Raw genomic sequence first — 27,884 nt, 5'->3', positions numbered from 1 at the left:
GGGGGGGGGGGTAAAAATAATAATAATATCCTTTGTTAGATACCTCATCCTTGAAGCTCACTTGTCTAATGGACAGGAAGAATTTTTTTCTTCCCACCTAGTTAACATTTTTGACTTCAGAATTTGCTTTTGTAAAATTCAGTAAATTTAATGAAATAGAAGTTTAACAAACATAAGTAAAACAGGATTAGAGTCTTTTTTTAAACACAGTTCTGTATATCAGGAACTTATAAAAATGTGTACTATTAAAAAATAATGCAAATATAATAGTGTTATAAAAGAAGTTTAATGCCATTTATCTATGGGGCTATAAAAATAAAAATGACATTTTAAATCTACTTATATCAACTTAGATCATAGATCTTGCAACATTTATATTCTTCATATGGTTATTTAAGTCATTAATAATGGCAGTGTATATTAGGTGATAATTACTTCCTAATATTTGTAAATTTCATCCTTACTGCCCTTTATCTGGTTATTTGTCTGGGGATTAAAGTCAATATTGTGTAGAAATCTACAGGCAATTTACCTTATAGAAAATGTAATTCTTAATTCTCTATTTTTCATAAGCAAACACAGCTTCTAATTCATTTACATAAGTTATAAGTTATGTTTTCCCACAAGACTTGCATTTTCTTAAGCCTCAGGGTTGTGAGAAAACTGGATCTCAAGAGAATTTTTGTCCTTGGCTTCTCAGGTTTCATCCTAAGAGCCACTATTTATGGAAGATGATTCTCTTTGGCTTCTATTTAAGCCTGTCTCTTTGTCCTTGGTTTTAAAGGAATGCTTTTTTTTTTTTTTCCCCTGCAAGGGGCAGAAGTGTTTCATCTGGCTTTTGACTTACAGTATCTGAATCATGTTCTGTTGTGGTTTGCCAGAAACTCTTCCGTCTTCAGCTTTGATTACTTGGAGAAGAAGGTGTGTAATATTCCCACATGATAATGACCTCTTAGTAATTAATATTTTGATCTTACTGGTTTATTTCAACTAAACCTTCATGTAGGTCAAAGATTACAAATTAGATCAAGACTCATAGATTTTGCCTTCTGTACTTGGGGAGGCAACACATCTGTTAGAGAATTCTTCAAATAAAGTTTGAATTAACAATGAAAAATATAGATGCTATTTGAAAAATGGGTTAAATATACTAGCAGTCTTTTTTTATAAAATGAGCTTTATTAAACAAGTCATAATGTGGTTTTAGTATTACAGAAAGACTGCCCCCAAAATGGAATATTCAAAGCAGCAATGCTAACTATTTGCTTCTTGGCTTAAAATCAAAACAAAACTAATAATATTTTTAAAAGGACATATTTTCTAGGTGGCAAGAAATGATTTTTTTGTGAGTTAAAATTTAAATGGTGAGGAAGTATCATTAGTAAGAACATTTAGTTCACATGTTAGGCAATTGTGCTGGTCTTAAAACACTTCTGGGATAATTAAGCTTGTGATAACTCTTTGTTAAAAAAAGAAAGAAACCCTTTATGTTAAAAAAAAAAGAAAGACAAAAAGATAACTCTTTATGTTAAAAAAAATAAGAAAAGAAAAAGAAAAGTATACTGGAAGCACTGTCATTAGGACCTAAGGCCTGGGTTCTTATTATATTTGTAAGGCAAATTTTAAATTACAATGAAGGAAGGAAGCCTGTAATTATTGTACAGTAACTTTGTCTCAATATTATTTTATACACGGTATTTCCACTATATAAGAATAGGAAAGGATTATCTTTCAAATTCTCTTATTAAGTAAATTATTCATAAATTTGTTGTCTGAAACAAAGCAAGTTCCCTGGTGTTCATCTTTAAAATAGGAATACTGTTGGTTTGCAGAAAAGCTTCTGTGCAGAGTAGTTTGCTATTCCTATATGTTTCAAGTTCTCCACAACAATACCTGATCTCAAATTACACTACTACAGAGCTATAGTAACATAAACACCATGTAATTGGAAAAAAAAAAAAAAAAGAAAAGAAAAAAAAGTCATGAAAATCAATGGAATAGAAGACACAGAGACAGGCATGTATAGTCAGTCATTTTATTCTTTATAAACAGTGCCAAAATCATACCTTGGAGAAAACAGAGCCTTTTTTAACAAATAGGGACAGGGAAACTGGATATCCATGTTGTTATGGTTTAGATGTGAGTGTGCTCCAAAAGCTTTTGTTAATACAGGAATACTCAATACTCAGAGGTAAAATAATTAGATTATGAGAACTATAACCTAATTAGTCCATCCTAGTTTGAGTGGACTGACTGGGTGGTAACTGCAGGCATGTGGGGAATGGCTGGAGGAGGTGGGTCAGTAGGGGCAGGCTCTGGAAGAGATGGTCTTCCTGTGGCACCTTCATCTCTCTCTGCTTCTAGACCCTGTCATGAATTGCACAGCTTTCCTCTGCTTAAGCCTTACCCATTGTGTGCTGTTTCACCTTGGGCCCTGAAATATGGAATTGACCATCACTGGACTGAGACGTCAGAAACAATGAATCCCAAATAAGCTTTTTCTCATCTAAGTTACTCTTGTCAGGTATTTTGGTCACAGCAGCAAAAAGCTGAATAAAACTCATGTGTAAAAGAATGAAAATAGATCTCTCTCTCTTATCCTTCATAAAAATCAACTCAAAGTGAATCAAATACCTAGGAATTATAAAATAAACAGTACAACTCTTAAAAGAAAACAGGATCAGCACTCCAACATATTAGTGTAGTCACTGACTTCCTTTATAAGACTCCTGAAGCTTAAGAAATAAAACCAAGAATCAATAAGTGGAATGACATCAATCAAAAAGCTTCTGCACAGAAAAAAAAAAAAAGAAGAACATGAACAAAGAATGTACAAAATAGGAGAAAATAGTTGCTAGCTACTGTTCTAATATGGGATTAATGTCCAGAATATATAAAGAACTCAAAAAAATTAATGACAAAAATTAGCAATCAATAAATGGGCAAATCATCCAAATAGACATTTCTCAAAAGGAGATATACAAATGGCCAGCAAATATATGAAAATATGTTCTAAATTCTTAGCAATCAGGGAAGTGCTAAACCACACTGAGATTTTATCTCATCCTAGTTAGAATGGCAGTCATCAAGTATACAAATAATAATTGCTGACAAGGATGTAGGGGAAAAGTTCCACTACACATTGCTGGTGAGACTGCAAATTAGTACAACCACTTTGGAAAGCAGAATGGTCATTCCTGAAAAGAATATGAATGGAACTCCAAATGAGTCAGTTATCACACTTTTTGATATTTGTCCAAAAGAACTAAAATCACCATATTATAGTGATACATGCATGCCAATGTTTATGTAACTGCAGTTTATAATCAACAAGATATGAACCAGAAAAATGGATAAAGAAAATGTGGTATATATAAAGAATGGAGTTTAATCTTAGCCATAAAGAAAAATGAAATTATGTCATATGTTGGTAAATAGATGGAACTGGAGAACATCATGCTGAGTGAAATAAGCCAGACTCAGAAAGTCAAGTGTCTATTTTCTCACATATGTAGAAACTAGAGGAAGCAAAGGAAAAAAAATCTTGCAAAAATAGAAGGGAAACCAATAGAGTAGAGGAAGGGGATCTAGAAGGAAGGAAGAGGGGAGGGCATACTGACAACCTGGGTTTCAAAATATACCAAATCAATCTATGTTCATGTAAAAATATAACAAAATATATTACACATACACACACAACACACTATATATAATACACTAATTGAAATGATAATAAGGGAGAGATCACTAGAGTAGAACAAATGGATCAGGAGGAGGGAGGAGAGAGGAAAAGGGGAAGATACTGGAGAATGAGGTTGCTCAAATTATGTGTACAATGAATCCCATTGTTATGGTATAATTATAATGCACCTATTTAAAAAAAAGAAAAAAAATGGATAGAACATCACACTCTTTGTGATGTTCATATTGTGCACTCTTTGGTCAGTACAACTTAGCTCACCATTCACCTTGGTTAGTAAACAATATTCTAATATGCCTTCAATTAACATATGCTTTTTGAGAATCTACCATTTAAGACCCTGTGTTAATTCTTGGCTGAGGTTTCCAAGATGAAGCAGACATAAAACCTGTCCTTGGTAGCTTATAAAAATGTAAGTGGATATGAAAACACATACATAAATAACTATCAAATTGAGAGTGAAATAAATCATAATATATAAACAAAATGCTCTGGGAATTCAGGCAAAGAGATTAGTGTTGGAATTCAATGCTCTTCTCGGACTTAGTTCAGTGCATGTTATGAAATATTATACATTTTTCCATAAAAGGACCTACACATTTGAAATCTTATTCTATTCAGTAAAAACACTAAGGGAATATGCTTAGCTTTTCACGAATTTATTTTTTCCTCATTTTTGATACAGGTTCAGAGGTGAAAGCACCAAACTTAAAAACCAATATAAATAAAGGAACTAAAGGGTAACAAGGAAGCCTAGTACAGAATTTCTACTCTTAACCTAGATGCTAATTTTTAAAAAAGTTCTCAGAAACAAATCATTGGTGAAAATGTTCACATATTTTACTCAAACATCTTATAAGATTCTGTTAACAGGTTTTTATATTATGGCAAAGTTATTCCTTATGAAATGTTAATACATTCAACCATTTATGACAGAATGGAAGGTTTAACTAGAGGAGACTGATAATATCAAGGATGATAATAATTAAGTACAATATTTGAATATTCAAATATAAGCAGAAAAAAATATTTACAAATATCCTTAGGAAAAAAAATGAAGAAAATCTGTAACCATTTGTGTCTGTAACATATAAACTTTTGCATTCATCAATTTAACAGTTTTAGACAGCATGCTGGTGAATCAATGAAAGAACTATAGTCAATAACCTTTACCCAGGTGAGGCATAAGATCCTACTAACTAGTACTTGCTTTTTCAAATGATATAAATCCACTTCTCTTTTTCTTTGTATTTCTTTTTCTGTTTACATATGTGTCTATCTTCTTATCTGGAAGTTCGATAATGATCATTTATGACAAAATAAAAAAAATCGAACACAGCATTTACTGCAGGTTTTGCTATCTAATCATCTAGACTCTGGTACAGCTTTTAAGATGCTGCCATTAGGGTTGGGGTTGTGGTTCAGTGGTAAAGTGTTAGCCTAGCTCGAGTGAGGCACTGGGTTTGATCCTAGCACCACAAATACTACTACTACTACTACTACTACTAAGCTTTTTCTCATTAAAGTTACTCTTGTCAGGTATTTTGGTAATAATAATATTTATTATTAAAATAACTATTATTATTATGTCCATTTACAACCAATTTTTTTTAAAAGATGCTGCCATTAGATTAATTTCTAGTTAAATGAAGGTGTTCATCTTGAGACCTGAAGCTGTGTTATGGATGCCAATTTTCCTATCATCTTCCTGATTAGATGGCTTGTTTTCCGTCTCCTAACTTCAGTCTTCAGACTTACTTTCTTAGCACCATTTTCTAAAACCTGCTGCTTATATTTATGTTTTTTTTTTCTTGTTACTTGATTTTTATGTTTGGCCAAAGTGTACATTAAAGATAATACATGAAATATTATAATAAAATTGTACTGTCACTTACATGTTTCTAGCTTTCTTAAACCAAACCTCTCAGGACATTTATTCTAATAACAGGTTCATAAGACTGCAGTATCATTTATAAGCCTTTTCCTAGTAGCATGAGCATTGAACTACAGAGGCTATATTTGTCTCCCCAGTGAATTATTCCTTGCTCAGAGCATCAGAACAGTTGAAGGTGAAAATCTAAATACAAGGGAAGCATGACTCTCACACATACTCTCTTCCCCTCCTCCTTTGCCCTTTTACCAAGCCCCCCACTCCCAAATTTGTCTTAAACATACTTAGGAAGAGAATAAAATTTTGAATTGTTTATTTTCCTGTATGACAACCTATAAAAAATGTTAACTTATTTATTTATTATTGTTATTATTATTATTATTACTATCCAAAGCAGTTGGTTTGGAAAAAAAAAGTTTTGAAAACAAAATCACTTGGACCTATTTTTAATAAAACAAACTTAATGAACATTGGAGTGTCAGTCACATGTGTTAAGAAACATGAAGGTTAGCTTGGTATATACTAACATAGTCTTATGTAAACAAATCTTAGTTTGTAAATAAGACATTCCTTTTATCTACTTGTATCAAAAAATCATCTTTGCCTAGGAATTTGTAGTGATGCTCACCCATAATACCAGTTACTTGGGAAGATGAGGCGGGAGGATTGCAAGTCTGAAGCCAGCCTGGGCAATTTAGAGGGATCCTGTCTCAAAATAAAATATAAAAAGGGCTATGGATATAGTGCAGTGGTAGAAATCTTGCCCAGCATAGGCAAGGCCCTGAGTCCTAGCTTCACTGTCACAAAGAGAATGAGAGAATTTGATTTTTTTCTGTGCAACTGCAAATCACTTCACTTCCTTTGTTACTCTGACTTTCCCATGTCTTTTGGTAAGCAAATGCTTTTTTTCCTCAATGTGGTTATTCCCCTAATGTCCCTTTGTTAGTGTGTTAAGAGTCTGGGATACTAGAACCATGGTAAGAAAATAGTTGTTTAAAAAAATAAAGAGAATATAGAAAAAAAATAAAGAAAATGCTGAACCTCTAGTGTAACAAAAAGTATTTAGAAATATTGACTAAACTTGGTAAGTAATATATAAATGTGTATTTACCTTGCATTTCATTAATAATTTTTCAACAATTACTTTTCTAGTACATAGAATGCATTTCAGAGATGTCATATTTAATCTCTGTAAAACCCTACTTTCCACTTGAGAAAATTAGGAAGATCCTTCCTAATTTTTCCCAAGGCTACAGTCTTACTTCAGAATATATACCTTTAAATGCTATAGTTAGTCACACATGCATAGTACATTATTACTTAAAAGTAGTTTGTAGTCATAGCTTTTTTTGATATATTAGTTCACAGTAGAAAGGGCATCCATGTGCATAGCACTAATTTGAATTTACTACATTAAAATATAGTGGGGATAAAACTAGAATACATGGCTCTAATTTTGTCTCCTTTGACTAGGGAGTGTAAGATTTCCTATGTAATTTCTATCAGAGAAGGTAGACATTCTAGAAGTGCTAAGGGAATTAGACAACAAAGAAAAGTAAAACAACAGTAACCTAAGAATAACACACTGAAAATGTAGTCTAAGGAATCAATGAGAGTAACTAACACACTGTCAAAGAGAAGGATAAATCATAAAAAGAGACAAGTCAAGCCAGTAAAAATATTAGAGAAAAATGACTATATTTAGAGTCATAACAAACAAGAAAAATAAATAAACACAGGTTTGTTACTTCAATTTGTATGGATGTAGAAACAATTACAGAGTAATTAGTTTTGCAATAATCCAAAGAATATTCAGTGAGTGACCAATAATATAGAAAATATCACTAAAAGATACAGGGGAACAAATTAAGAAATATTTAAACAGATTGTTATTATCCAACAGTTGGAAAAATTTAGCAACTATTTGATACTGTGAGCCAGATGCTAAATTATAAAGGTGAAGATAAAGGTCCTTCTTAGAGGCAGTTCTCCAAGAGCCTCTCCAGGTTCTATATCACTTATGAACAAAGAATTGACAACTTTTGTTCTGGAATTTTTTTGAGGAGATTAGTGTTGAAAAGAGTTTTGGAAGACAGTGAAGAGGTCAATTTGTTTGCTGACCAATACAATCCAAAATTCTCCCCTTTCAGGGCAAAGATCGTTCCAGTTTGCTAGTAGCCTTTTCAAAATATTGAGATTTTCTACACTCAGTCTTCCTTACCTGTCTTGGAATCCCACTGTATGTAGCATCCACCTTGATTTATGTCTGAATTTGCTCCTTTGGAATTAGCATCCTAATGCTAATGCAAATAAACTCACACTGCCTTCTGTGCCATGAATGATAAAGTTCTTTGTCTCTCACCTGGAAACCTCAGGACTTCTGTCTAAAACCATGTAAACGTGGCTGTAAAGTGTGTTAACTTGAAGAAAAACTAAAAAGAAAAAAAAAATCACTCTTCATGGTCCTTGATAATTTCGAGAGTGGGAAGGAGATGGTGGCAGAGCCATAGATTTCTGAAAAGAGGGAAGGGTCAAAGCCATTCAAAAGTTGATTTGGGAAAGCGCTTCTTGGGATCATGCAAGTAAAAATTTTTTTCCCGGCATTAAGAAAGCATAAGGATTTCTCACTATGCAACCTGTTGAGGAGTGTGGAGACACTAAACAGTGAGGTAGATTGGAAAAGGTCTGCCCAGCATGTATTTGGGTCCTTTGTTGTTTGTTCTTGTCAGACAGGACCAGGAAAGGGAGTTCTGATGACTACAAAAAAATCAAATCCCACATCCCTAGCCAAAAAGTCATATTTATGGCTACTGAGTCAAGGGATCCACCCCTACAAATGAACAAATAATGTCCATCAATGAGGCCAAAGAGCTTTGGATATATCCCAACATAAGGCTGATTGGATGAGCCAGGGAATAATTGACAACTTTAAATCAAATGTAAATGTGTTTTAAATACTAAAATAGAGCTGTTCTCTCCCTCCATGGTCTTTGATCCCCTCTCTTCTGCTCTCCTGACTTAAGCTGCTTTAAAGAAAAAAAATGAGTGGAAACAAGTTCTGCCCCAAGGAAGACTGAAAGTCATAGACATCCAAGAACAGGGCTCAAGTGTTTTCTAACTCTCCTGGAAATAGGTTCCCAAGTCACCATCTTAACTGGGTCCAGGGAGGGTGGAGACTGGTATGGGTCTGAAGGATGGTAGATGAAGTGTGTCTGAAGGCACTGAGGAAGACAGGGCACAGTCTCACCAAAGCTCAGAGAGAGAAAGAAAGAAGCCCCTGAAGCCTGAGTGATCTCTTGGTGCTGGAAAGTAGAAAAGAGAAGAGAGATGGTACTGCCCCTCTGCTGGTGAAACATGAAAAAAAGGGGGGTGAGGGGTTTAAGGAAAGAAGCACCTCTGCTGCTCCAACCCCTATCACAAGCTGGCTAACCCTCTCCCCTCTCACCTCCCACAAATCATGCTAGTTGCTGGGTAGCCGGTTTGAAACTTTGAATATAGCTTGTCTGAAAAAGGAGTCAGCCTTGTTGAAAGTAGAATACAAATACGTTTTAGTTATCATGCCCAAAGATAAATGTAATTAAAATTTAGAACAGATTAGATTGGGGAATTCCCTCATCAATATGTAATCTGTTATACCCACCGTGGATCAAAGACATTTGTAAAGGATTCATGTTCACAGACTTAATAGACAGCTATGGGGTAAGACTGTCTTCAAAGTAGGGAATTTGTATACATGCCATTATGGTAAAGCCCAAATGAGTTGATGAATTACATAATAGAAAATAATTCTATAAATTTAAATAAAGCAAATCTATGTGTTCAGTCAAATTCACTTTACATATATAAAACACATAAAAGTATACATATAAAATATAAATATTATAATCTTTGATAAATTAAAAGAATTTATTTTCTATAACATTGTAATCTTCAATTAAACAGCCTAATTTTTAATTCAAATTTTGAAAAATAATACTTATAGTCATGTAATAATTCAAATTAAAATTAGTTATTGAATTTTAGTGAGTCCTGTTCCTTTAAGTCAATAGCCTTAAGCCTTAATAATCTTTCAGATGAATACCTTGTTTGAAAGCTCTTAACAAATTTTATCTTACTTCTAATTTAATTTCAGGGAATTAATGTGTGGATATTAGATTTAGATTATCAATCCTAGTGTAATCAAATGGAATATTTAGCCACTTAATAAAACAAAGAGAGTAGATAAAAAAGGAAACATTCTTACCTTCTTGCCAAAAAACTAAATTCTATACTTCAGGGAAAATAGTTATTCCAATCTCTATGTTAATTCAATCTACAGGCACCCAGGTGATATAAAAAAGGAAACTACAGGAACTTTTCCTCATTCTGTTTTGTACAGAGTTTGAACTGATTAACTGGAGCTGAGATGGCTACTTATTCATAGAGTTTATTCTAATTTTTTACCCAAATCAGTTCCACAAAAGATGATTTAAAAAAAATAATAATTCTTAGCACATATATATAAAAGACATTTCGGCCTGTGAAGAATAAATATAGCTTCCACTCTGACAAGATTTCTCAAAAGATGAAAATCAGTGCCATTTACAGGAAATAATTCCTAATCCTTTCTGTTCTATTTGAAGAACAGTCACAAATTATATTAAAGGCATACCCTCACTGGTGAATTCTCAGTCTGTGTAGAATTTTCACCTTATAGGATTTGAAAAATCAATGGGGTGATTTTATTTTAGAATAAAAGTGTTAACACTCTGAACATAAGAAGGACCAAATAACACTAAAACACACTTATGTTTTCTACTTGGTAATAGTAGATATGGAGGTTAAAAAATTATCCATGGCATCTGCAGATAAATGGATGGAGTTGGAGAATATAATGCTAAGTGAAGTAAGCCAATTCCAAAAAATCAAATGCCAAAAGTTTCCTCTGATATAAGGATGCTGATTCATAATGGGGATGAGGGGGCAGTGTGGGAGGAATAGATGAACTTTTGATAGGGGAAAGGGTGGGGAGGAGAAGGGAGGGGGCATGGGGGTAGAAAAAACAGTGGAGTGAGACAGACATCATTACTCTAAGTACATGTATGAAGACAAGAATGGTGTAACTGTGTACAGCCAGAGATGTGAAAAATTGTGCTGTTTTTGTGTAATATGAATTAGAATGCATTCTTCTGTCATATGTAACAAATTAGAATAAATAAAATAATATAAAAATGCAAAATAAAATCCTTTTGTTAATATAGAAAGAGAGAGGAAAAAAAGACGCAAAAGAGGCAGGTTAGTGAGTTATAGATATGCACAAATGATCCCATAGATATTTCATCCATTAACCTTCATGCAAAATAGTTTCAGTAATACACTAGAAATACCACTAGAAACAATGAGTAGCACACTGATTAAGGATATTCAGCATAAAGAATGTTTATCACATAATCAAACAAACTTGGATCCTAAAGCTCATTTTGCTACTTCTTAGCTCTGAAGTCCTACAACAAGCTATTTATCATTTCTTAACCTCAATTTTGCCATCTAAAAAGAGAAGGCATTAACATTTACTTTACTATTCTCTTAAGATTTTACTTAGTAGCAGATTATAAGTGTTAGTCATAGAGAGATTGCTATTATGGTACAACACATGATTAGAAGTTAGATCACTCAGATTCAAAACCACCCAAGCTATGTGCTAGGTGCATGACTTGCATAGGGTGAGATTTCAGAACCTCCTCATTTCTACCTGAAAAAATGCAGGCAATTATATCTGTTCTATACCTGTTCTCCTTTAGAGCTCTATTTTTGGATAAAATGATAAGAATAATAGGAAGTAATTAATTGGAAAAAGAAGAAAATGATTTTATGATAACATTAATTAGTGGACTAGTGGTATATAGAGACCCTTTTTTTCTTTTCCAAGGTCTCAACAGATTCTTTAGGGGGGAAAAAACCTTCATATGAAAAAATGCTCTTATTTACATTTGTCTTTACTTTTAAAATTATTGAAGTTTTTATTATGTTCATTGAAAATAAGTTATTTTCACTTGTACCAGTAACTTTATAAATGAAAAGTTAGAAGTAAGGGTATAAGTGGTGACCAGTTCGCCCTTTAAGTCCAACCATCTTAGTTTAAGTGCAAGAAGGAAGCTTTTATACAAGTCTAGAAGCAGTTCTCATCTAAGTGAGACTATATGAAAGATGCCAAAGAAAATCATCTGGTTTAACACATCAATCCCCAAAGTTATTAGGGATGATAATACAGTCTTAGTTTAAAGCATTGAATGTTATAATAGCTTATTTTGTAGAAATAAATACTGTGAACATACAGGGCTCTAATGATAAGAAAGACAATTTTTTTTTTCATTTTGGAATTTTTTGCTAGGTCAATAGCTTTGTGATTTCTTGTAACAGGTTCTGTGTTGGTTTCTCCCTGCCCATGTCTCAACTTGAATATGAACTTCAAATCAAAAGCAAAAAAAAAACAAAAAACAATATGTTAAATAGTTCCCCTCATCAAAATGTAAGAAACACACTACATGAGATACATACAAGTGTCCTAAAATCAAGGGAGAATATTGTTTCAATGGTGGATTTTATACAGATTACTAGCCAACGTAAAACAGATTCTAACCACTATTAACTATTCACAATTATCTTTGATATCACATCAAAAGCCATACAAGAAAATAATATTAAATATGAATTCTGAAATAAAATTTTAAAATAGAGAATTTGGGAAACCTTTTTCAAACCATATACAAAGTATTAATTTCCTTTATATTTGAAGAGTTACCAATTGATTAGAAAATGGGACACTGATACAAGCAGGTATTTCATAGAAAAATGAGATGACTTTATATGAAAATATGCTCAACCCACTAGCTATTAAGACATGCCAATTAAAATTAAAAATCAAACATTGTTTCCAAATATCTGGAAAAGTTAAAATAGATAATAATGGCATATCACATCGTGGAGGAAGAGTCTCTTTCTTATTATTAATGTGTCTCCTTTGCTGACTTGAGAGAAATTCTGCAATAATTCTGCAGCATTTTTACCTCTGAGACTCCATCCTATGTAAGTGCTTGAACATCTGAAGAGATTTCTCTACAAAGATTGTCATCAACTAATTGTAATTAATAAAAATGCTTAGATGGAAAAGATAATAGTTTTAATAAGTATTGATAATGAATATTAGTCTATGAAAATAATTAATTTGCAATATGTAGTACGATAAATATGTTCTTAAATATGAAAAAATATCTTAAGATCTACTCTTAGGTAGAAAAAAACAATTTACAAATCAGTGATTTTTACTTTCTCACTTGGGTAAATAAGAAGCTCATGGGTGGGTGTGCACAGACACAGGCATGTGCATGGGATACTTTTGGATGAAATCATTAGAACTATTAATATACGTGGGAATTAGAAGAGGGAAATTAAAATGGGGACTCATTTCAACTATTTTGTGATACTTGATTTTTGTTAATCTTGTGCCATTATTTTATCACTAAAATTACCGTTCAGGGTGGAGTGAAGTGATTTCCAAGGACTTACAAATGACTTGCAAAAAACTTAAAAAATATCATCCAAAAATTGTTATATTTTGTTGACTGGATTTATTTATTTAGTTTCCAAGAGTGGTTTTAAATCACATTCCAGAGAGCCCTAGAATTCCCCATGGTTACCTGGTTCCACTGCAAAGGCTACTAGGGAGGCAACATAGTTAGAATTGTGCTGAATATTCCCAGCTTCACTCAAACTACTCTTTTATCTATGTTATACATTGGGGCTGCATAGAATATTTTGTTCAAGTTGAAAATTTTCACGGTCAGAAAATTCTGTAAATTCTAGACATATTGGAACATATTAACATATTGCCTGTCAACTATAACATAATGAAAGTTGGAGAGTTCAACTCACAGTATTTCATAATAGATGAAGAGCTCTTTATGGTATAGGGAAGTTGCAGATATTTATAAGTCTCCTATGTTTCTCTTGGATATATTTTGACTATGGGGTAATATGGGAAAATAACTGGCAATATATGAGCCAAATTTCCAAATATTCAAATTATAAAACCAAAAACACATCATGAATTCCATTTAATTTTGTAATTACTCAGACCTGCAACAACTCCTCTGTGTTGACCCTTTTCTAATTAAGGACTTAATTTTCATCAACATTGTTCTTTCTCTCTCTGACCCTCTCCCAGATATCAACTATCCCTGCCTTTTCTTTGGATTTTCCTATCCTCAAGGTAATTGATATCTTCATTTGTTCCATGTACCACTGAAATCCAGATAAGATTTTTGATGTTCCATCTGTATAGATGAAGGTGTTTTATGGGCTTTTTACATAAAACTAAAGGTGTTTTGAGATTCTAATGTGTTGAGAAGCTAAAGGTGTGTTAATAATGAAATGACGTACATATAGAATAACATTCAGGATTTATGACTCTAGAAACTCTTTATAGAAACTGAGTAGATATTGCTGAAGAACTTGTCAAACTCCATACCCTCCAAAACTACATTTTTACTAAAAATTGAAAAATAAATGAGAGGAAAGATAGAGTTTCTACGTTATACTATGGTATGCTTGGTTTTTACAATAGAGTCAATCTGTTCTTAAATAAAATTTAACCAACATATTGATATGTAGTTTTAAAAAATGTGTTAAACTTTAATGTTTCCCCTATCTTTAGGAGCTGAGACACTGCAAAATGTGCAAGCTATGGTGTTTTTTCTTTTGAATAATAAAATCAGAGATCATCAGTAATACATTCTTGAATGATAACTCTGAGAGATCACTTAACTGGGTTAAGAAAGATAGACGACAACTAAAAGTAATGACCCGATTCCTCTCTTATAATTGCTTATATACTGGAATTATTATATTGTTTAGAAAACAATACAAGGAAGAAGAGTATAAAATAGAAATGAACTCCATGTGATGAATGAATATTTTTCAGAGTCAAAAGCTGACATTTTGGCTTCCCTGAGGGTTTGAGAAAGTGAATGGGGGAGGAGAGTAAGACTCCTTCCTCCCCATGTTGTCTGAGAGCAGGAAAGGTGAAGTGAAGAGCTGTCAGTTGAGACAAATAAATAGAGGGGACACTGAAAATATTTAAGCAAACCAACTACATTAGACAAGCTGGGGAAAACTACTGCTATTCAAAAACTACTGCTATTTTTACTTTATTTTAAAAGATAACAAGTCCTCGGAATCAAATATTGCTACTAAATTTTAAATCAAGCCTCTGTTACAGTCAGATTTACCATCTAATCTTTGCTATTCCTTATTTGCAACTATAGCACTCCTAGGAGACATAAAGACATGGCTAATAAAATAAAATTCAAATGTAATGATAAGACAGTCATGAATAAAGTTAAAAATAGAAACATGTGAAGTCCGTACAGAAAGTCTACAAAATCTCCCAGTTTTTATTGAAATAGATTTCCCCTGCAATTCTAAAATGACAATTATAGCATCCTGTAAAGCTGCCTTTCCATTCCTATTTTCATGAGAGGACCATTAAGGTACCTACTAAAACTTCTTGAACAATGCATTTCAGTTTTGATCGACTGTTATTCATATCAGCATGTCAACATTTGAAACAGCATTATAGCCCTATCATTAAAGTTACAAGAAAAATGTCAAGTATCAAAAAACTATATTTCTGAATCAAAAAATTAACATCCAGAAAAAGTATGATAATGTCCTGTAAAATGCTAATAAATTATAATTTCTGATTCAGTCATCATATTTAAAGGATTAAATTTTATATTATTTTTATTTTAGAATATAGAAAAGTTGGGTACAGGTCACTTTCAGCTTTTATATTCTGCATGTAAAATATTTTTATTATTGTGCATTTTTCACAACCCTTGGAGCAACATTGATACACTATCTTTAACTAAAGTTAATATTTTATTAAAATTCCCTTAATTTATAACTAGTGCCTTTCTTTTTCTGTTACTGTATCGCACCTGGGATTCCACAGTATGTTGAGTTATCATATCTGCTTCTAATCATCTTGGATAGGACAGTTTCTCAGACTTTATTTTTCATGACCTTGATAATTTTGAAGAATAGTGATCAGGTATTTTGTAGTTTTTCTCAATTTTTAAAAATATTTTCCTCATGATTCATTTTGTGTTGTGAAAGGTGAGGAAGAAGATCACAGAGTTAAAGTACCACTTACATCACAGTATATCAAGAGTACATACATTATATGATATTGACCTTGATCACTTGGCTGGAGTATTATTTGTCACTTAAGGAATAGGTACTTTAGCTCTCTCTATTGAGCAATGAGTAAATACATAAATTATTTATGATTCTACGTGAGAGGTTTATTTCTTCTAATTTTCTCAATTATTTATTCAATTATTTATATCACCTTAGGCTATAAATCCAATACTACTTTATTTTGTTGCTTAAATCCCTCTAGCGTTGGCTGTTAGGAGCTCTTTCAGGTGGCCTCTGACTCTACCGAAACTCATAATTCTGGATATTGTTTCAAATATTCCCTAACAAAATTAGATTCTCCTGGCTCATTTTGTATAACTTCTGACTGAATCATAGAAATAGCAATTTCTCCAAAGAATCTTGGATGTTTTAATTGGTGAATGATATTAGCAACCAAGATCTGGATTTATTTATTTAGTTTCCAAGAGTGGTTTCAAATCACATTCCAGAGAGCCCTAGGATGGGAATCTGTTTATTGCTATAGGTGTACTGTTGCTTATAGTTCCTTTCTGCTGACTAAGCAAAGGAATGTGTATGTACTAAGCAATATGTCTATGTGTGATCATATATTTCTGTATGTACCCAACCATTGCTATATTGAGTTAAATCATACATGAATCATGATAACATTATTGTCTGGCTAGCTATAACTTACTGCTCCCAAAACAAGGAAATCAAAGCTCATACAATCTACCACCCATTTTTTCAACAACTTTTATTGGTGAATTATATTTGTGCATAATGGTGGTATTTGTTGTTACATATTTGTACATACACATAACAAATATAATTTGGCCAATACACTCCCCAGTACTTCCCCACTCCCTCCCTAATCTCTCTTTGATTTCCATAATATCCACCTCCACCTTTTCTTTTCTTTTTTCTCTCCAGATTTCACATAAGAAGAAACATATGACTCTTAACCTTCTGAGTTTGACTTATTTCACTTATCATAATGGTGTCTAGTTCCATCCATTTTCCAGAAAGTAACATAATCTTTCTTTATGGCTGAATAAAATTCCATTGTGTATAGATAACACATTTTCTTTATCCATCATCCATTAATGGACACCTAGGCTAGTTCCGTATCTGACTATTGTGAATTCTGCTGTTATAAACATGCACATATTACTGTAGTATGATGACTTTAATTCTTAAGTATAAATACCAAGGAGGGGTTAACTGGGTCACACGGTAGCTCCATTCCTTGCCTTTTGAAGAACATGAATATTGATTTCCACAGTGCTTGTAGAACTTTACAATTCTACCAATAGTGTAAAAGTGTTCCTTTTTCTTCACATCCTCTCCAGCATTTATTATTATTTGGATTCTTGATGACTGCCATTCTGACTGGTATGAAATAAAATCTCAATGTAGTTTTGATTTGCATTTCCCCAATTGCTAATGATGTTGGACATTTTTCTTATATTTGTTGTCCATTTCTATTTCTTAAGAAGTGTCTATTTAATTCTTTTCTCCATTTATTAATTGGGTCATTTGATGTTTTGGTGTAAGGTTTTTGGAATTCTTTATATAGTCTAGATATTAATCCTCTGTCAAAATAGTAGCTAGCAAAGATTTTCTCCTATTCTTCAGGTTTTTGCTTTAGATTCCTAATTGTTTCCTTTGCTGTGCAGAAGCTTGTAATTTGATGTCATCCCATTTATTAGCTCTTGGCATTATTTCTTGAGCTTTAGAGATCCTACTGAGAAAGTTATTTCATATACCTATATGCTGGAGTGTTGACCCTATGTTATCTTCTAGGTGTGGAATGTTGACACTATATTATCTTCTAGGAGTGGCATAGTTTCAGATCTAATTAATAGGTCTTTGACCCATTTGGAGTTGATTGTTGTGCAGAGCTACACCCATTTTTAAACTACCTTTTGTCTGAGATATTCTGGAACTTACTCTCAAATTCTGTGTCCTAGGTAAAATGTATACACAAAGACACACAGTTTAAAGGCAGTTTGGGGTTTATCTGGTCCATTCTCTTTTATATGTGTGGTGATTGATGTTTAAAAAGATTAAATGGCTCATCCAAGTCATAAAACTAGTCATTGACAGATTTAGAAGAAAAGGTCAAGTCTCTTCTCCATTAAAGTTATTGAATATTTCAGATTTTGCAGTGACTCAGCCAAACTCTCCTAGTTTGATGAAGAAATTTACAGTTCATAGAGTTTAACATTTCATAGCTGATTAATGATGGAACTGGATGACCACCCAAAATAATAGCAGCAACCAATCTGCATTTTACCTGAAAAAGCCATTAAAACTTTAATATTAAGATGTAGCCTTTGGCTCAACTCTTGAGTTCATGTAACCCTGTATTAGAGATAAACATTTAAAATAAATCTAAGGAACATTGTAGCTGAAATATTTTGGAATAGATAATGGTCTGTGCACTCAGCGAAAATTTTGTCCTTTGAAATAATTATAGAACTGATTAAACATAAAAAAATTACATTCTACTCTTCTATACAACAAAAATCAGTGGTTTACAATGTATCGAGACTCTCTGAAATCATGGAAGGAATAAAATATTTGTTTATGTCAGGCAAAATAATGTGATCAAGACTTATTGCTATTTAATCTCCATGAGTGTCCTTTTGTAGGCAACATTAACACATTTCATTTCAGATAAACAGAATATTTTGGTTGTCAATATAAAATAAATCATAGTAGAAAGTTGGTAAATAGATGCTTTAATTTTCATACTTTTTATGTAAAATCCAGATGACTTTTGTAAACTAGTATATATGAACAGAATAAATCAAAAATCAGTATTCATTTAATTCTTTTTTCCCCATTTTTCCAAGATTAAATGATTATTAAAAAAGCACGCCAACTGTATAGAAATCAATATTTTTCTCCCAAAATTCTGTGCGTCTGGGACTATAGAAATCTCACTGTCCCTGTCCCACATCTTCAAATTAACATTCTCAGGTCACAACAATAAGTCTTCCCAAAGGGGACCTTCGGGAAAAACAAGCTATTTCCTGGGCTCATATTTCCCTCTTTCTGTAGCGTGCACCAGCAATCTATTCAAGAACTATACATTGGGGAATAAGGAGGGCATCCACCAGCAAGCCCACAGCAGTTGATAGCCATAAGATTAGATACAAGCACAAAGGGATACGTCAACATACTGGCAAAAAATCCTGTGACAGTTTGGGAGTAACTTTCCATTTCATTCATGGTGGAAACCTCGATGTCCAGTGCATAGGTATTGATGAGGTAGGCCAGTGAGTTACAGAGCCACAAAGAAATGATGTCACCTAGGAGGTGAGGAATTAGACCCGCAAAAAATCCTAGAAGTTCCCGATAGATGGCTACTATGGAGTCACAAAGTCCACAGTACTTGGAATCTCTGCCAATGAACTGTACCATAGATCTCAGAGTGATCACGTGGAAGGGACGTGTGATGAGGGTAGCAGCAGAAGGAGCGATCATCTTTCGAGTTGTCGCTTTGATAACTTGGTCAAAGGAAGATGAGCTTTCTTTTTGAACATTTGCAGGTCCTAATTCCTCAACCTTGTCGAATTCCTGGTAATGCAGTAAAACTTTACCAAGGACAACAGTTCCAAGGACTCCTGAACACAGTCTTGGAGTTGAGCCTGTGAACAACCCATGCCTCCCATCCATGCTTGCAATGTGCTGAGCATAACAAGAGAGACCAGGAAGCTGACATACTTGCCACCCAAGAATATTTCGTCCTATTGTTGGGGCAAGAGGCTTATATCCCACTTGGACGAGCACTTTCACATATGTGAGCGGCTGAGACAGGATGGTGAGACCAGAGCCCAGGAGCACCTGACTGGCCACGTCCGCCATGATGGCACCCCTGGATGGACAGACAGACAGACCTAGCCACCAAGCGACAGAGCCAGTCGCAGATCACCATCACGTGCCGGGGCCGCCAGCTCCACTGGCCCGCCCCTCATTTAATTCTTATGTCAGGCATATTCTAATGTATTTTTATGTGTTATGCCATTTAATCCTCTAAACAATATTATTTTTTTCTTATTTTTATTTGAAGAGTCTGTACCATGTAGCAAAATATAAGTTTGTGTATGCCTCTTCTTACATTGAACTTTAGCTTGCTTTAACACGAAGCTTGAATAGTAACTCTCAAATTTAAGCATAAATCAGAATCTTATGGAGGGTTTTTAGGAATGATGATTGCTGGCTTTACCTTCAGAGGTTTTAATACCATAGATGTGTGGGGGGGGATTCTAATAATTTGCATTTCAGATAAATGCCCTAATAATGACAGTTCTCTAGATACCATACTCTGGGAACTATTGACTCAGAGTATTTAATGTGCCTTTCTAGAAAGGGTAAACTGGAGCTTGAGGAAATTTGTTGTGTATCTTTGTGGAAAATTTCAACAATATGCATATGCAGGGAGAAGGAACTACTATGTGACAACTCAACCATTATAACATCACCTAATTTTATATATTATGCTTTTTGTCCCACATTTCTTTCATTTCCCTTCTGTTTTCCTTTATAATGTGTTTATTTTTGTTCTTATACTTTTCTTTTTGAAGTCTTTCTGAAGTTAATTTCAGATGTCATTTCACTCATAAAGACTTTACACGAATTTCTAAGTGAAATTTTTTTCTACTTTTTCCCCACACCCAGCAAAGAGCATACCATTATTACAAGTACATTTAAAGTGATCCTCATCCTAAATTCTAATGAGTATCCAGAACTGGAAACCTCCAATTCTAATTCAAATACCGTTTTTTACAGTGTAGGAAATCTGAAAGAGACTTTCTTGAGGTCACTGAAAATACTGGTTAAATGGCTGGAATTAGATGTTTTATCTTCTAACCTATATCTTTTTAAGTACTTTTTTTGGTAAAAATTTAAAAAACTAATTTAAAGAGAAAGAAAATGAAATTGTATAGTATAATTAAAGAAGTGCTAGTATTCAGAGTATTTTTTGTGTTACATTTGGATTTTGTTACAAAAGATCTCAAAAATTAACAAATAAATGAGCATGTCTATGGAGACAATTATCAATATTTTGTGATATACTAGAAAGTTAGTAGAATTCGTTGCTTTAGTGTCTATTTAACCATATAGTTGCTGCCAGTCCTAGAACAAATTACTTAACTTCTCTAAGCTTCAGGTTTTAACCTGGGCAATGTGAATATCCATAATATTTATCTGAGAACACAGATGTAGATCTTTATAGCATAACACCAGCAATAACATAACAAATGGAAAGTGTAAAAAGGACCATTAAAGAGTTTCTTTCATTTACTTATTTATCAGTTTTAGGAACTGCAAATGATTGTAAATATTACCATTTAAGAAAGTTTGGATGATTATCGTATGTTGATTATTATTATGGGTTCAATTCATGGGCAGATTATTATAGGTTCTAACACTGCAGTGTTCTAAATATGCTTTAAGGCCTTAATTATTATGTCCGACTTATTTCTAGTCACAGATACACACACACACACACACACACACACACACACCTGGTTTCCAGACTACTCTTCAGTTTTCTAACATTACTTATTCTTTTTCATTCATAGTTTCATACACATGTGTGAATCCACTTATCCCCTTTCTGGTTTACTGAGAGCTCTAACCATAAAATTTTATGTTAAGATAAAAATGCTTAGATTAGTACCTCTACAAATGATAAATGAAAGACGTTAACATGATTGGTCTTAATTTTATTAAGCTTGACAAAATTGGATATTTTTATATATTAAATCATGTGTCTTAGATTTTTCTCTAGCATTTACAATTTAGGAGAAATTTCAAGTAAGCAAACAAGCATGGAAGTTGCTAGTTTATAATTAGCCTAGGAAGTCTAGCTTCCTTGTGTTTTTTTTTTTTTTTTTTTTTTTTTTTTTTTACATTATTAAACAAAAGCATGAGTAAATCTGTACCAGCACATGGTAGAAAGGAAACTGTCCTCTTTGGGTTTTCTTTACATTTGTAAGGTAAATTTAGGTTCATTATCCTGTTATATTTAAAAAGAAGAAAAAAGAAAAAACCTACAATGCATCACTACCTATAAATATGATAATAAAATTAGAGAAATGTTTAATGTCTTTATACATTCTACCTGAAGACTAGTATGTGCCTGCTACAACTAATCTACCTATGCTACTTAAGCTAGCATGGTAATGCAATATCATGTAGAAAATGTATTTTTAGTATTATCTAGATTCATGAGATCAAAACATAAGACTCTAAAGAAGTATGTATCAGTGTGTTTGGTATTTAGTACAGCTGATTTTTCAGAAAAACATTCCTTCTTCCACAAAATATTTCATTGCATTGGTAGAATTAAAGGCAGTGTTGAGGTCTCTCCCTATTATAGTCTCCCTATCATTCCTTCCAATACAGTAGAAACATCTCTCTCTGGCCTGATCATCCATGTAGAGGACAGAAAAAGATGACAAAGTGGAGAATTCTGGGGAGATGAAACAAAGGATGGCCTTTTAATGTTTGAAGTGTATTACTTACATAAACTAAATTTATCCCAGTTTTTCAGTACTCACACCATTCAAAATACATCCGAGTAGATTTTCATCGAAAAAATTCAGTTGTTTCACATAAAACATAGCTTACATGGTGTCAAGATTTGCAGCAAGCTGACATCAGACAGCTTATCACTGTACAAGTTGACAAAATTGAGGTCTAACCAGAGACCTCAGGATTTCTACCAGAAAACCCAGGCCAGACATACTAGACTAATAGCCAGACAAAGCAAACTTTGGTTTCATATATGAGCTGCTATTCAAAATCACAATGAGATACTCTGACTTGCACTTGCTGATTTCCAATGAGGATGCTGTCTTCATTGGGAACTCTGTACCTAGAATGAGAATCAGCAGGGTTTGATTTCTGAAGATGGTAAGTCAAAGTGAAAGATAGCAGTAGACAACCCTGAAAGCTAAAAATGCACTGTATGACTAATTCTGACCAGCAATCCTTGGAACCTTGCCTAATATATTATTAGAGAGAGACTGGGATAGATAAATTTCTCCCTAAGGGGGAAAAATGATTTCCTGTAAGTGATTGAATCCATAAAGAGGCAGTCTGGCTCTGACAATCTGTCACACAGTGTGAGTATCTTAGAATTGGAATATTCCAGGAGTTGGCCCACTTAAGAACATTTCATACTTGGAACCAGTTATTTTCAAGATGAGATTGATACATGGTTACATAAATTACTCAACAATGGCAGTAGGAAAACTAGGCTTAATAACTACAATAATGTTTTGATATAAGTGATTAAAGATGGATTTCTGACATATCTGCTTGGTTAGCATTCTTCCTACTCACTGAGAACAACTGAATTTCTCCTAGAGTTAAGTTTAGTGAATAGAATAATCAGTCCATACATTTTCAAAGTGGTTCTATACTGAGAGTTATCACCTTCTAGTTAAAAAACTGAAACTATTACATTTGTATTTAATTGGTTAGTTGGAAAAATTAATTTCAGCTGTTACCTTGGTATTAGTCTCCTTTCAGATGTAATTTATTGGCCAATGGATGTCACCTTTCTGTGATTCATTTATCTTAGGTGTAAGTGCAAGTCATGCCCTTTATCAACACAGTTTTTTTTTTTTTCCTTTTTTTCACTTTGTTTCCTTGCTACTTTTCAATCTACCTCATTTTCACAGCAAGTATTTTTAAGGGAGAAAAATTTAAATAGCCTTTTGATTTCCTTTTGTTTTTCATTTGCAGTTTGTGTGTTTCATTTCCATGACTTTTTCCTATGCAGCCTTTTGCATTTGAGGAGACCCAGAGATTGAAATGTGGTGGGTGATAATGAAGTAACTAATATTACAAAAGGGTTCATGGGAAGAGCTCATTTTATTTCCTCCTCTAAAATGCACTCAGTGGTCAAATGAGCATTATTTGTATTTGATACATAATATAGCAAGTCTATATGCTAGAGGAGGTACACAATGAAAAGTGCCTCCCCCCACCCCCCAGCACCATTCACATTGTAATCCACATGATCTCCTTTTTCTTATTTTGGATGTCAAGAATTTCATCTGTTTTAAACTTATTCAGTGACCAAAAATATCCCTTAAGGTTTCACTTTTATGTTGTAACACTTGAAAAATGAGTGACTAGAGCTCAGCATGGAAACCCTTTTAGCCTGATGGACGAACCCAAGAGAGGCCAGAAAATAAATAGACGTGAGAAAGACTTAAAGTATTCAATTTCATCACTTCTCTAGAGGAAGGCCCTGAAGATGCTGGTTTAGGTCAACAAAAGAGTGTTTTGGGCTTTTCTGATCAGTTATCCATGATAAATGGACTACAAGAAATGTGAAGTTCTATGTGGAGGAGGCATTTGTCACATCCCCTTGCTAGGTGCAAGGTCTCTCTCTTTCTTGAAAGTTCTATTTTCTTCCTGTCTCCTCTTCTCCTCTGTCCTTTTCTGCCCACCTGATTCCCCTGTTGTAAGCAATAAAACATTGACGTCAAACAAAAATTTTAGAATTATGTGAATATAATATACCAATCAAAGTTACAGACACAGGCAAACAGGACTCACTTCTCTCCGCTTTTTCTTTCCTTTCATCTCATTGCCTACTGTCTGGCATGCTGTTTGTATCCTAATTATTTGTTGTCCAATTCACTACAGTGAAATATACCCTAAGTACCTGGGTTTGCATGTTTCTTGCGTGCTATATCTCAAAGCCTGGGAGAGGAGAGATTCCCTATTTTCTCAATGAATAAAAGAATGAATGGATGAATCTGACTAAAATGGATACTTATTGATGAGCAAAAAGGAAAGAACAATTGTTATCTAAAATAATACACACAAAAATGGAAATCATTATACAGAATAACTATTACAGTTAAATGTGATATAATGAACAATTTATATGACACAATGACTCATTTGGCAAAGAAAATCTAAATTCCAATTTTCAAGATCAATTAGTTTTAAAATATTAATGTACATATAAACACAAAGTCTATTAGCTTTCCAGAAAGACTAGATTTGTTAAAAAATAGAAAAAGCGTAAGCCAATAGTGTAGAATTTAATTATTAATGGATCTATTGTTTTAATAATAGCAACTACTTGAAGGTTTGATTGTTTGTTTTTGTGGTGCTATATATTGAACCCAGGGCTTCACAAATGCTAGACAAGAACTCTAAGGCTGAGCTACATTCTCATTTCAAATCTTTGAGATTTTGACTGAGCGTCAGCTAACACAGAGTCAGATTTGAAATGATCTCATAGAAAATTTCAAATGTTTATTTTTATTTCAGTATAGAATGGATATTCTGTCACATAAAACACTATAATACACATCATGGGAAACATAAAAAAAAACTCAGCACACAGAATTATTAAGTCCTGAAACAAAACTAAACAATTTTTGCATCAGCGTTTTCCAACCAGTAAATTTTATCATTTTATAATTTATAGAAAATGCATCTACTTTTTCAAAGACCAGGGAATAAAGTATGTAAGTACTAAGCACTAGGCATCCGCTGTGTGATTAATTTTACTTCAAGCCCTAGAAGGTATAAGAATTAAAGGGACAGAAGCTTTTGAACCCAGCGACTCTAATAAATCTTAGATAACCCACTTCACAATGCATGCTTGATTTAGTGGATTGAGGCTGCCTGAAGAAGATCTGATATATGAGAAGGGGCTTCTTGTGCTATTCAAGGACAAAAGCAAAATCATAAAATTGATTCTCCGTCATATTCGAAGGAGTAGAAGGTTTCAAGTAAAATCCTTTAGTTCAAGTTATTTTTCCTATGAGAAAAATACCCATTCTTTAGTTCTATGCAATACATAAATATAATTCTACAACATAGATAAAAACAGCCTATACATACACATCAATCTCAAATAATTACTATACAGGCAATGGAGTTTCTGATACTTAATATTATTCTTTCAGCAAATTTAACATAAGATCTTCAAAATTAGTGATGAGAATTCTCAAATGAGGTTTCAATACTGTTTGGGTTGTAATCTCTTTTCCTTTATGTTATTTTATTTTAGTACTGAGAATTACATGCAGGGGCACTTCGCCACTGATGCTACATATCCCACCCCTTTTTATTTTGAGACAGGGTCCTACTAAACTGCTTAAAACCTCTCTAAATAATGCTAAGGTTGGCCTCAAAGTTGCAATCCTCCTGCCTCAGCCTCCTGAGTTGCTGGAATTACAGGCTAGGCTTGAGATGCAATTTCTTAATAATCTATATGCAGCAGTCTTAAAAACTTAAGCAAATATTTCTGGCTTCCCTCCCCACACACATACACATATACAGCGCACCCTTCTTCCAGATAATATCATAGTGTTGTCCTCTTATTGTTGGGTAAAGCTATATAATTAATCCTAGCTAGTGAGTAAATGTTCAGGTCACTTCCAGGCCATAGCTTTTAAATACTGAAGTGGAATCCTCCTGAGGATACCAATGTTCTGGCACCATTATGTGATGAAACCCTGTGATGTTAGCAGAGTGATGTCACTGACTGGGAAATTTCCATCCAAATTTCTGTCACCAAAATATGATGGACATCATAAGAACCTGTAATAAAACTTTCAAAAACTTTTCAAAAATCTTAGCCTTTAAAGTTTGTGTCATATATATATAACAATTTGAAATATGTGACAGTTGAGGTCAAATAACATCCTCATACTGTAAACACGTTTCCACATACTGTCTTTTTAGTATCAACATTTTTTTTCTTTTTTTAGCTTTTGGTGGCAACTTTGAACCAGCATGTCCCTTTATTTAGGGTTTTGTATTTTGAGTTTCCTAATTATCCCTCATTCTAACATCTCCTCCCAGATGAAGCGGATACTCTTTCAGTGGAACTACAATCAAGCAAATTGTGATTGTCTATAAAATACAAATCTTGGGAAACTGGAACATGATCATGTGTGTGCATGGGGGGTGAGGAGAGATATAAGATCTAGTTTTTTTTCTTATTTTGGTAGTACTTGTTTTGAAAGTCTAACAAATCAAGCCCGCTTTATACAGCTTGGTTAAGTTTGGGAATTAATGTTTATTACGAGCTAAGTAGACATTTTATGGGATGTCCTGGGAACCCAACCATCATTTTTAATATTGTTTCTATGGGAAAACGCATTCCAAGTTCCAAACAATTGATTCACAAATTAGCTTCTGGAACACTACCAGCTTTTAAAATATGGACTTCTGTATCGCCAAATGAGTAGAGCATAGAAACAAAGTGATAATGCCCAGGTTTCCTATCTTCTGTGTGCAAGCATGGTAGCTTAATAATGATAAGACTATCTGTCTGAGCAGCCTGGAAAATATATATTTACTCAGAACTCACTTATGAGATTAAAATTTTTCTGTCAATTTCTGTTGCATAATTCATAGCTCTGTGGGAGGAATTTGGCTCTAGAAATGATAAAGAAGAAGTGACAGAATATATGTATTATGATCCTGTCCACAGTACATCCCTGTATTTTTATCACAGAGGTCTGTGCTTGGACAAATATCTCTAATAGATTGCTACTATAAGAGAAAGCAGGTTGAGATCACTAATTGACATCTTACTAACCCCTTAATAAACTTATTCATCTCACTGAAACACAGAGATATGTCCACTGATGTACATAAATATATGTATTAAATACATAAATTTGCACATTGATGAATACATACATACTTATATGTATATACTTACATATATGTATATATTATATACCTGGTAGAGATATATGTTGCAATGAATATTAGGTTGCACAAATCTGTCTGATCATGATATTCTGTTGTAAAGATATTGATGATTAGAGGAAATAAAGACACCAAGTGAGACTGGAATTAATGCCAGTCATTTTGAGTCATAACATGGATATATTTAATATATGACATATATTAAGGTAAAAGTTTGACATTTTGCAAACAATCATAGTTGGTATGAAATTTTTGCCTATGTAAGATATCTAGAAATTAGAGAAATTAGTAATTACAGCTCTCATTGAAATATCTTGGAGTTGAACTAAGTTTGTTTTTTTTTTTTTTTTTTTTTTTTTTTTTTTTTTTTTTTTT

The 27,884-nt window shown here is 33.2% G+C and overlaps 2 protein-coding genes across 2 annotated transcripts in view; both read right to left on the bottom strand.

Moving 5' to 3' along the window:
* The window catches only part of Pcdh15 (protocadherin related 15), a 1,628,869-nt gene that overhangs the window by 1,414,084 nt on the left and 186,901 nt on the right, over positions 1-27,884 (bottom strand). The gene's annotated exons all lie outside the window — the stretch shown is intronic.
* LOC107153445 (mitochondrial carrier homolog 2-like) lies at positions 18,722-19,679 on the bottom strand. The gene has a single exon (XM_048807417.1). The coding sequence runs from the start codon at positions 19,662-19,664 to the stop codon at positions 18,876-18,878; it is 789 nt and encodes a 262-aa protein (XP_048663374.1). The 5' UTR covers positions 19,665-19,679; the 3' UTR covers positions 18,722-18,875.

This window comes from Marmota marmota, unplaced genomic scaffold, assembly GCF_001458135.2.
Source record: "Marmota marmota marmota unplaced genomic scaffold, marMar, whole genome shotgun sequence".
NCBI lineage: Eukaryota > Metazoa > Chordata > Mammalia > Rodentia > Sciuridae > Marmota > Marmota marmota.
Note: the sequence above shows the minus strand (reverse complement) of the source record. Positions and strands in the feature narration are given on the sequence as shown.

Excerpts from the sequence above, each read along its gene's own strand:
- LOC107153445 (XM_048807417.1), bottom strand. The coding sequence starts at position 19,664 with ATGGCGGACGTGGCCAGTCAGGTGCTCCTGGGCTCTGGTCTCACCATC.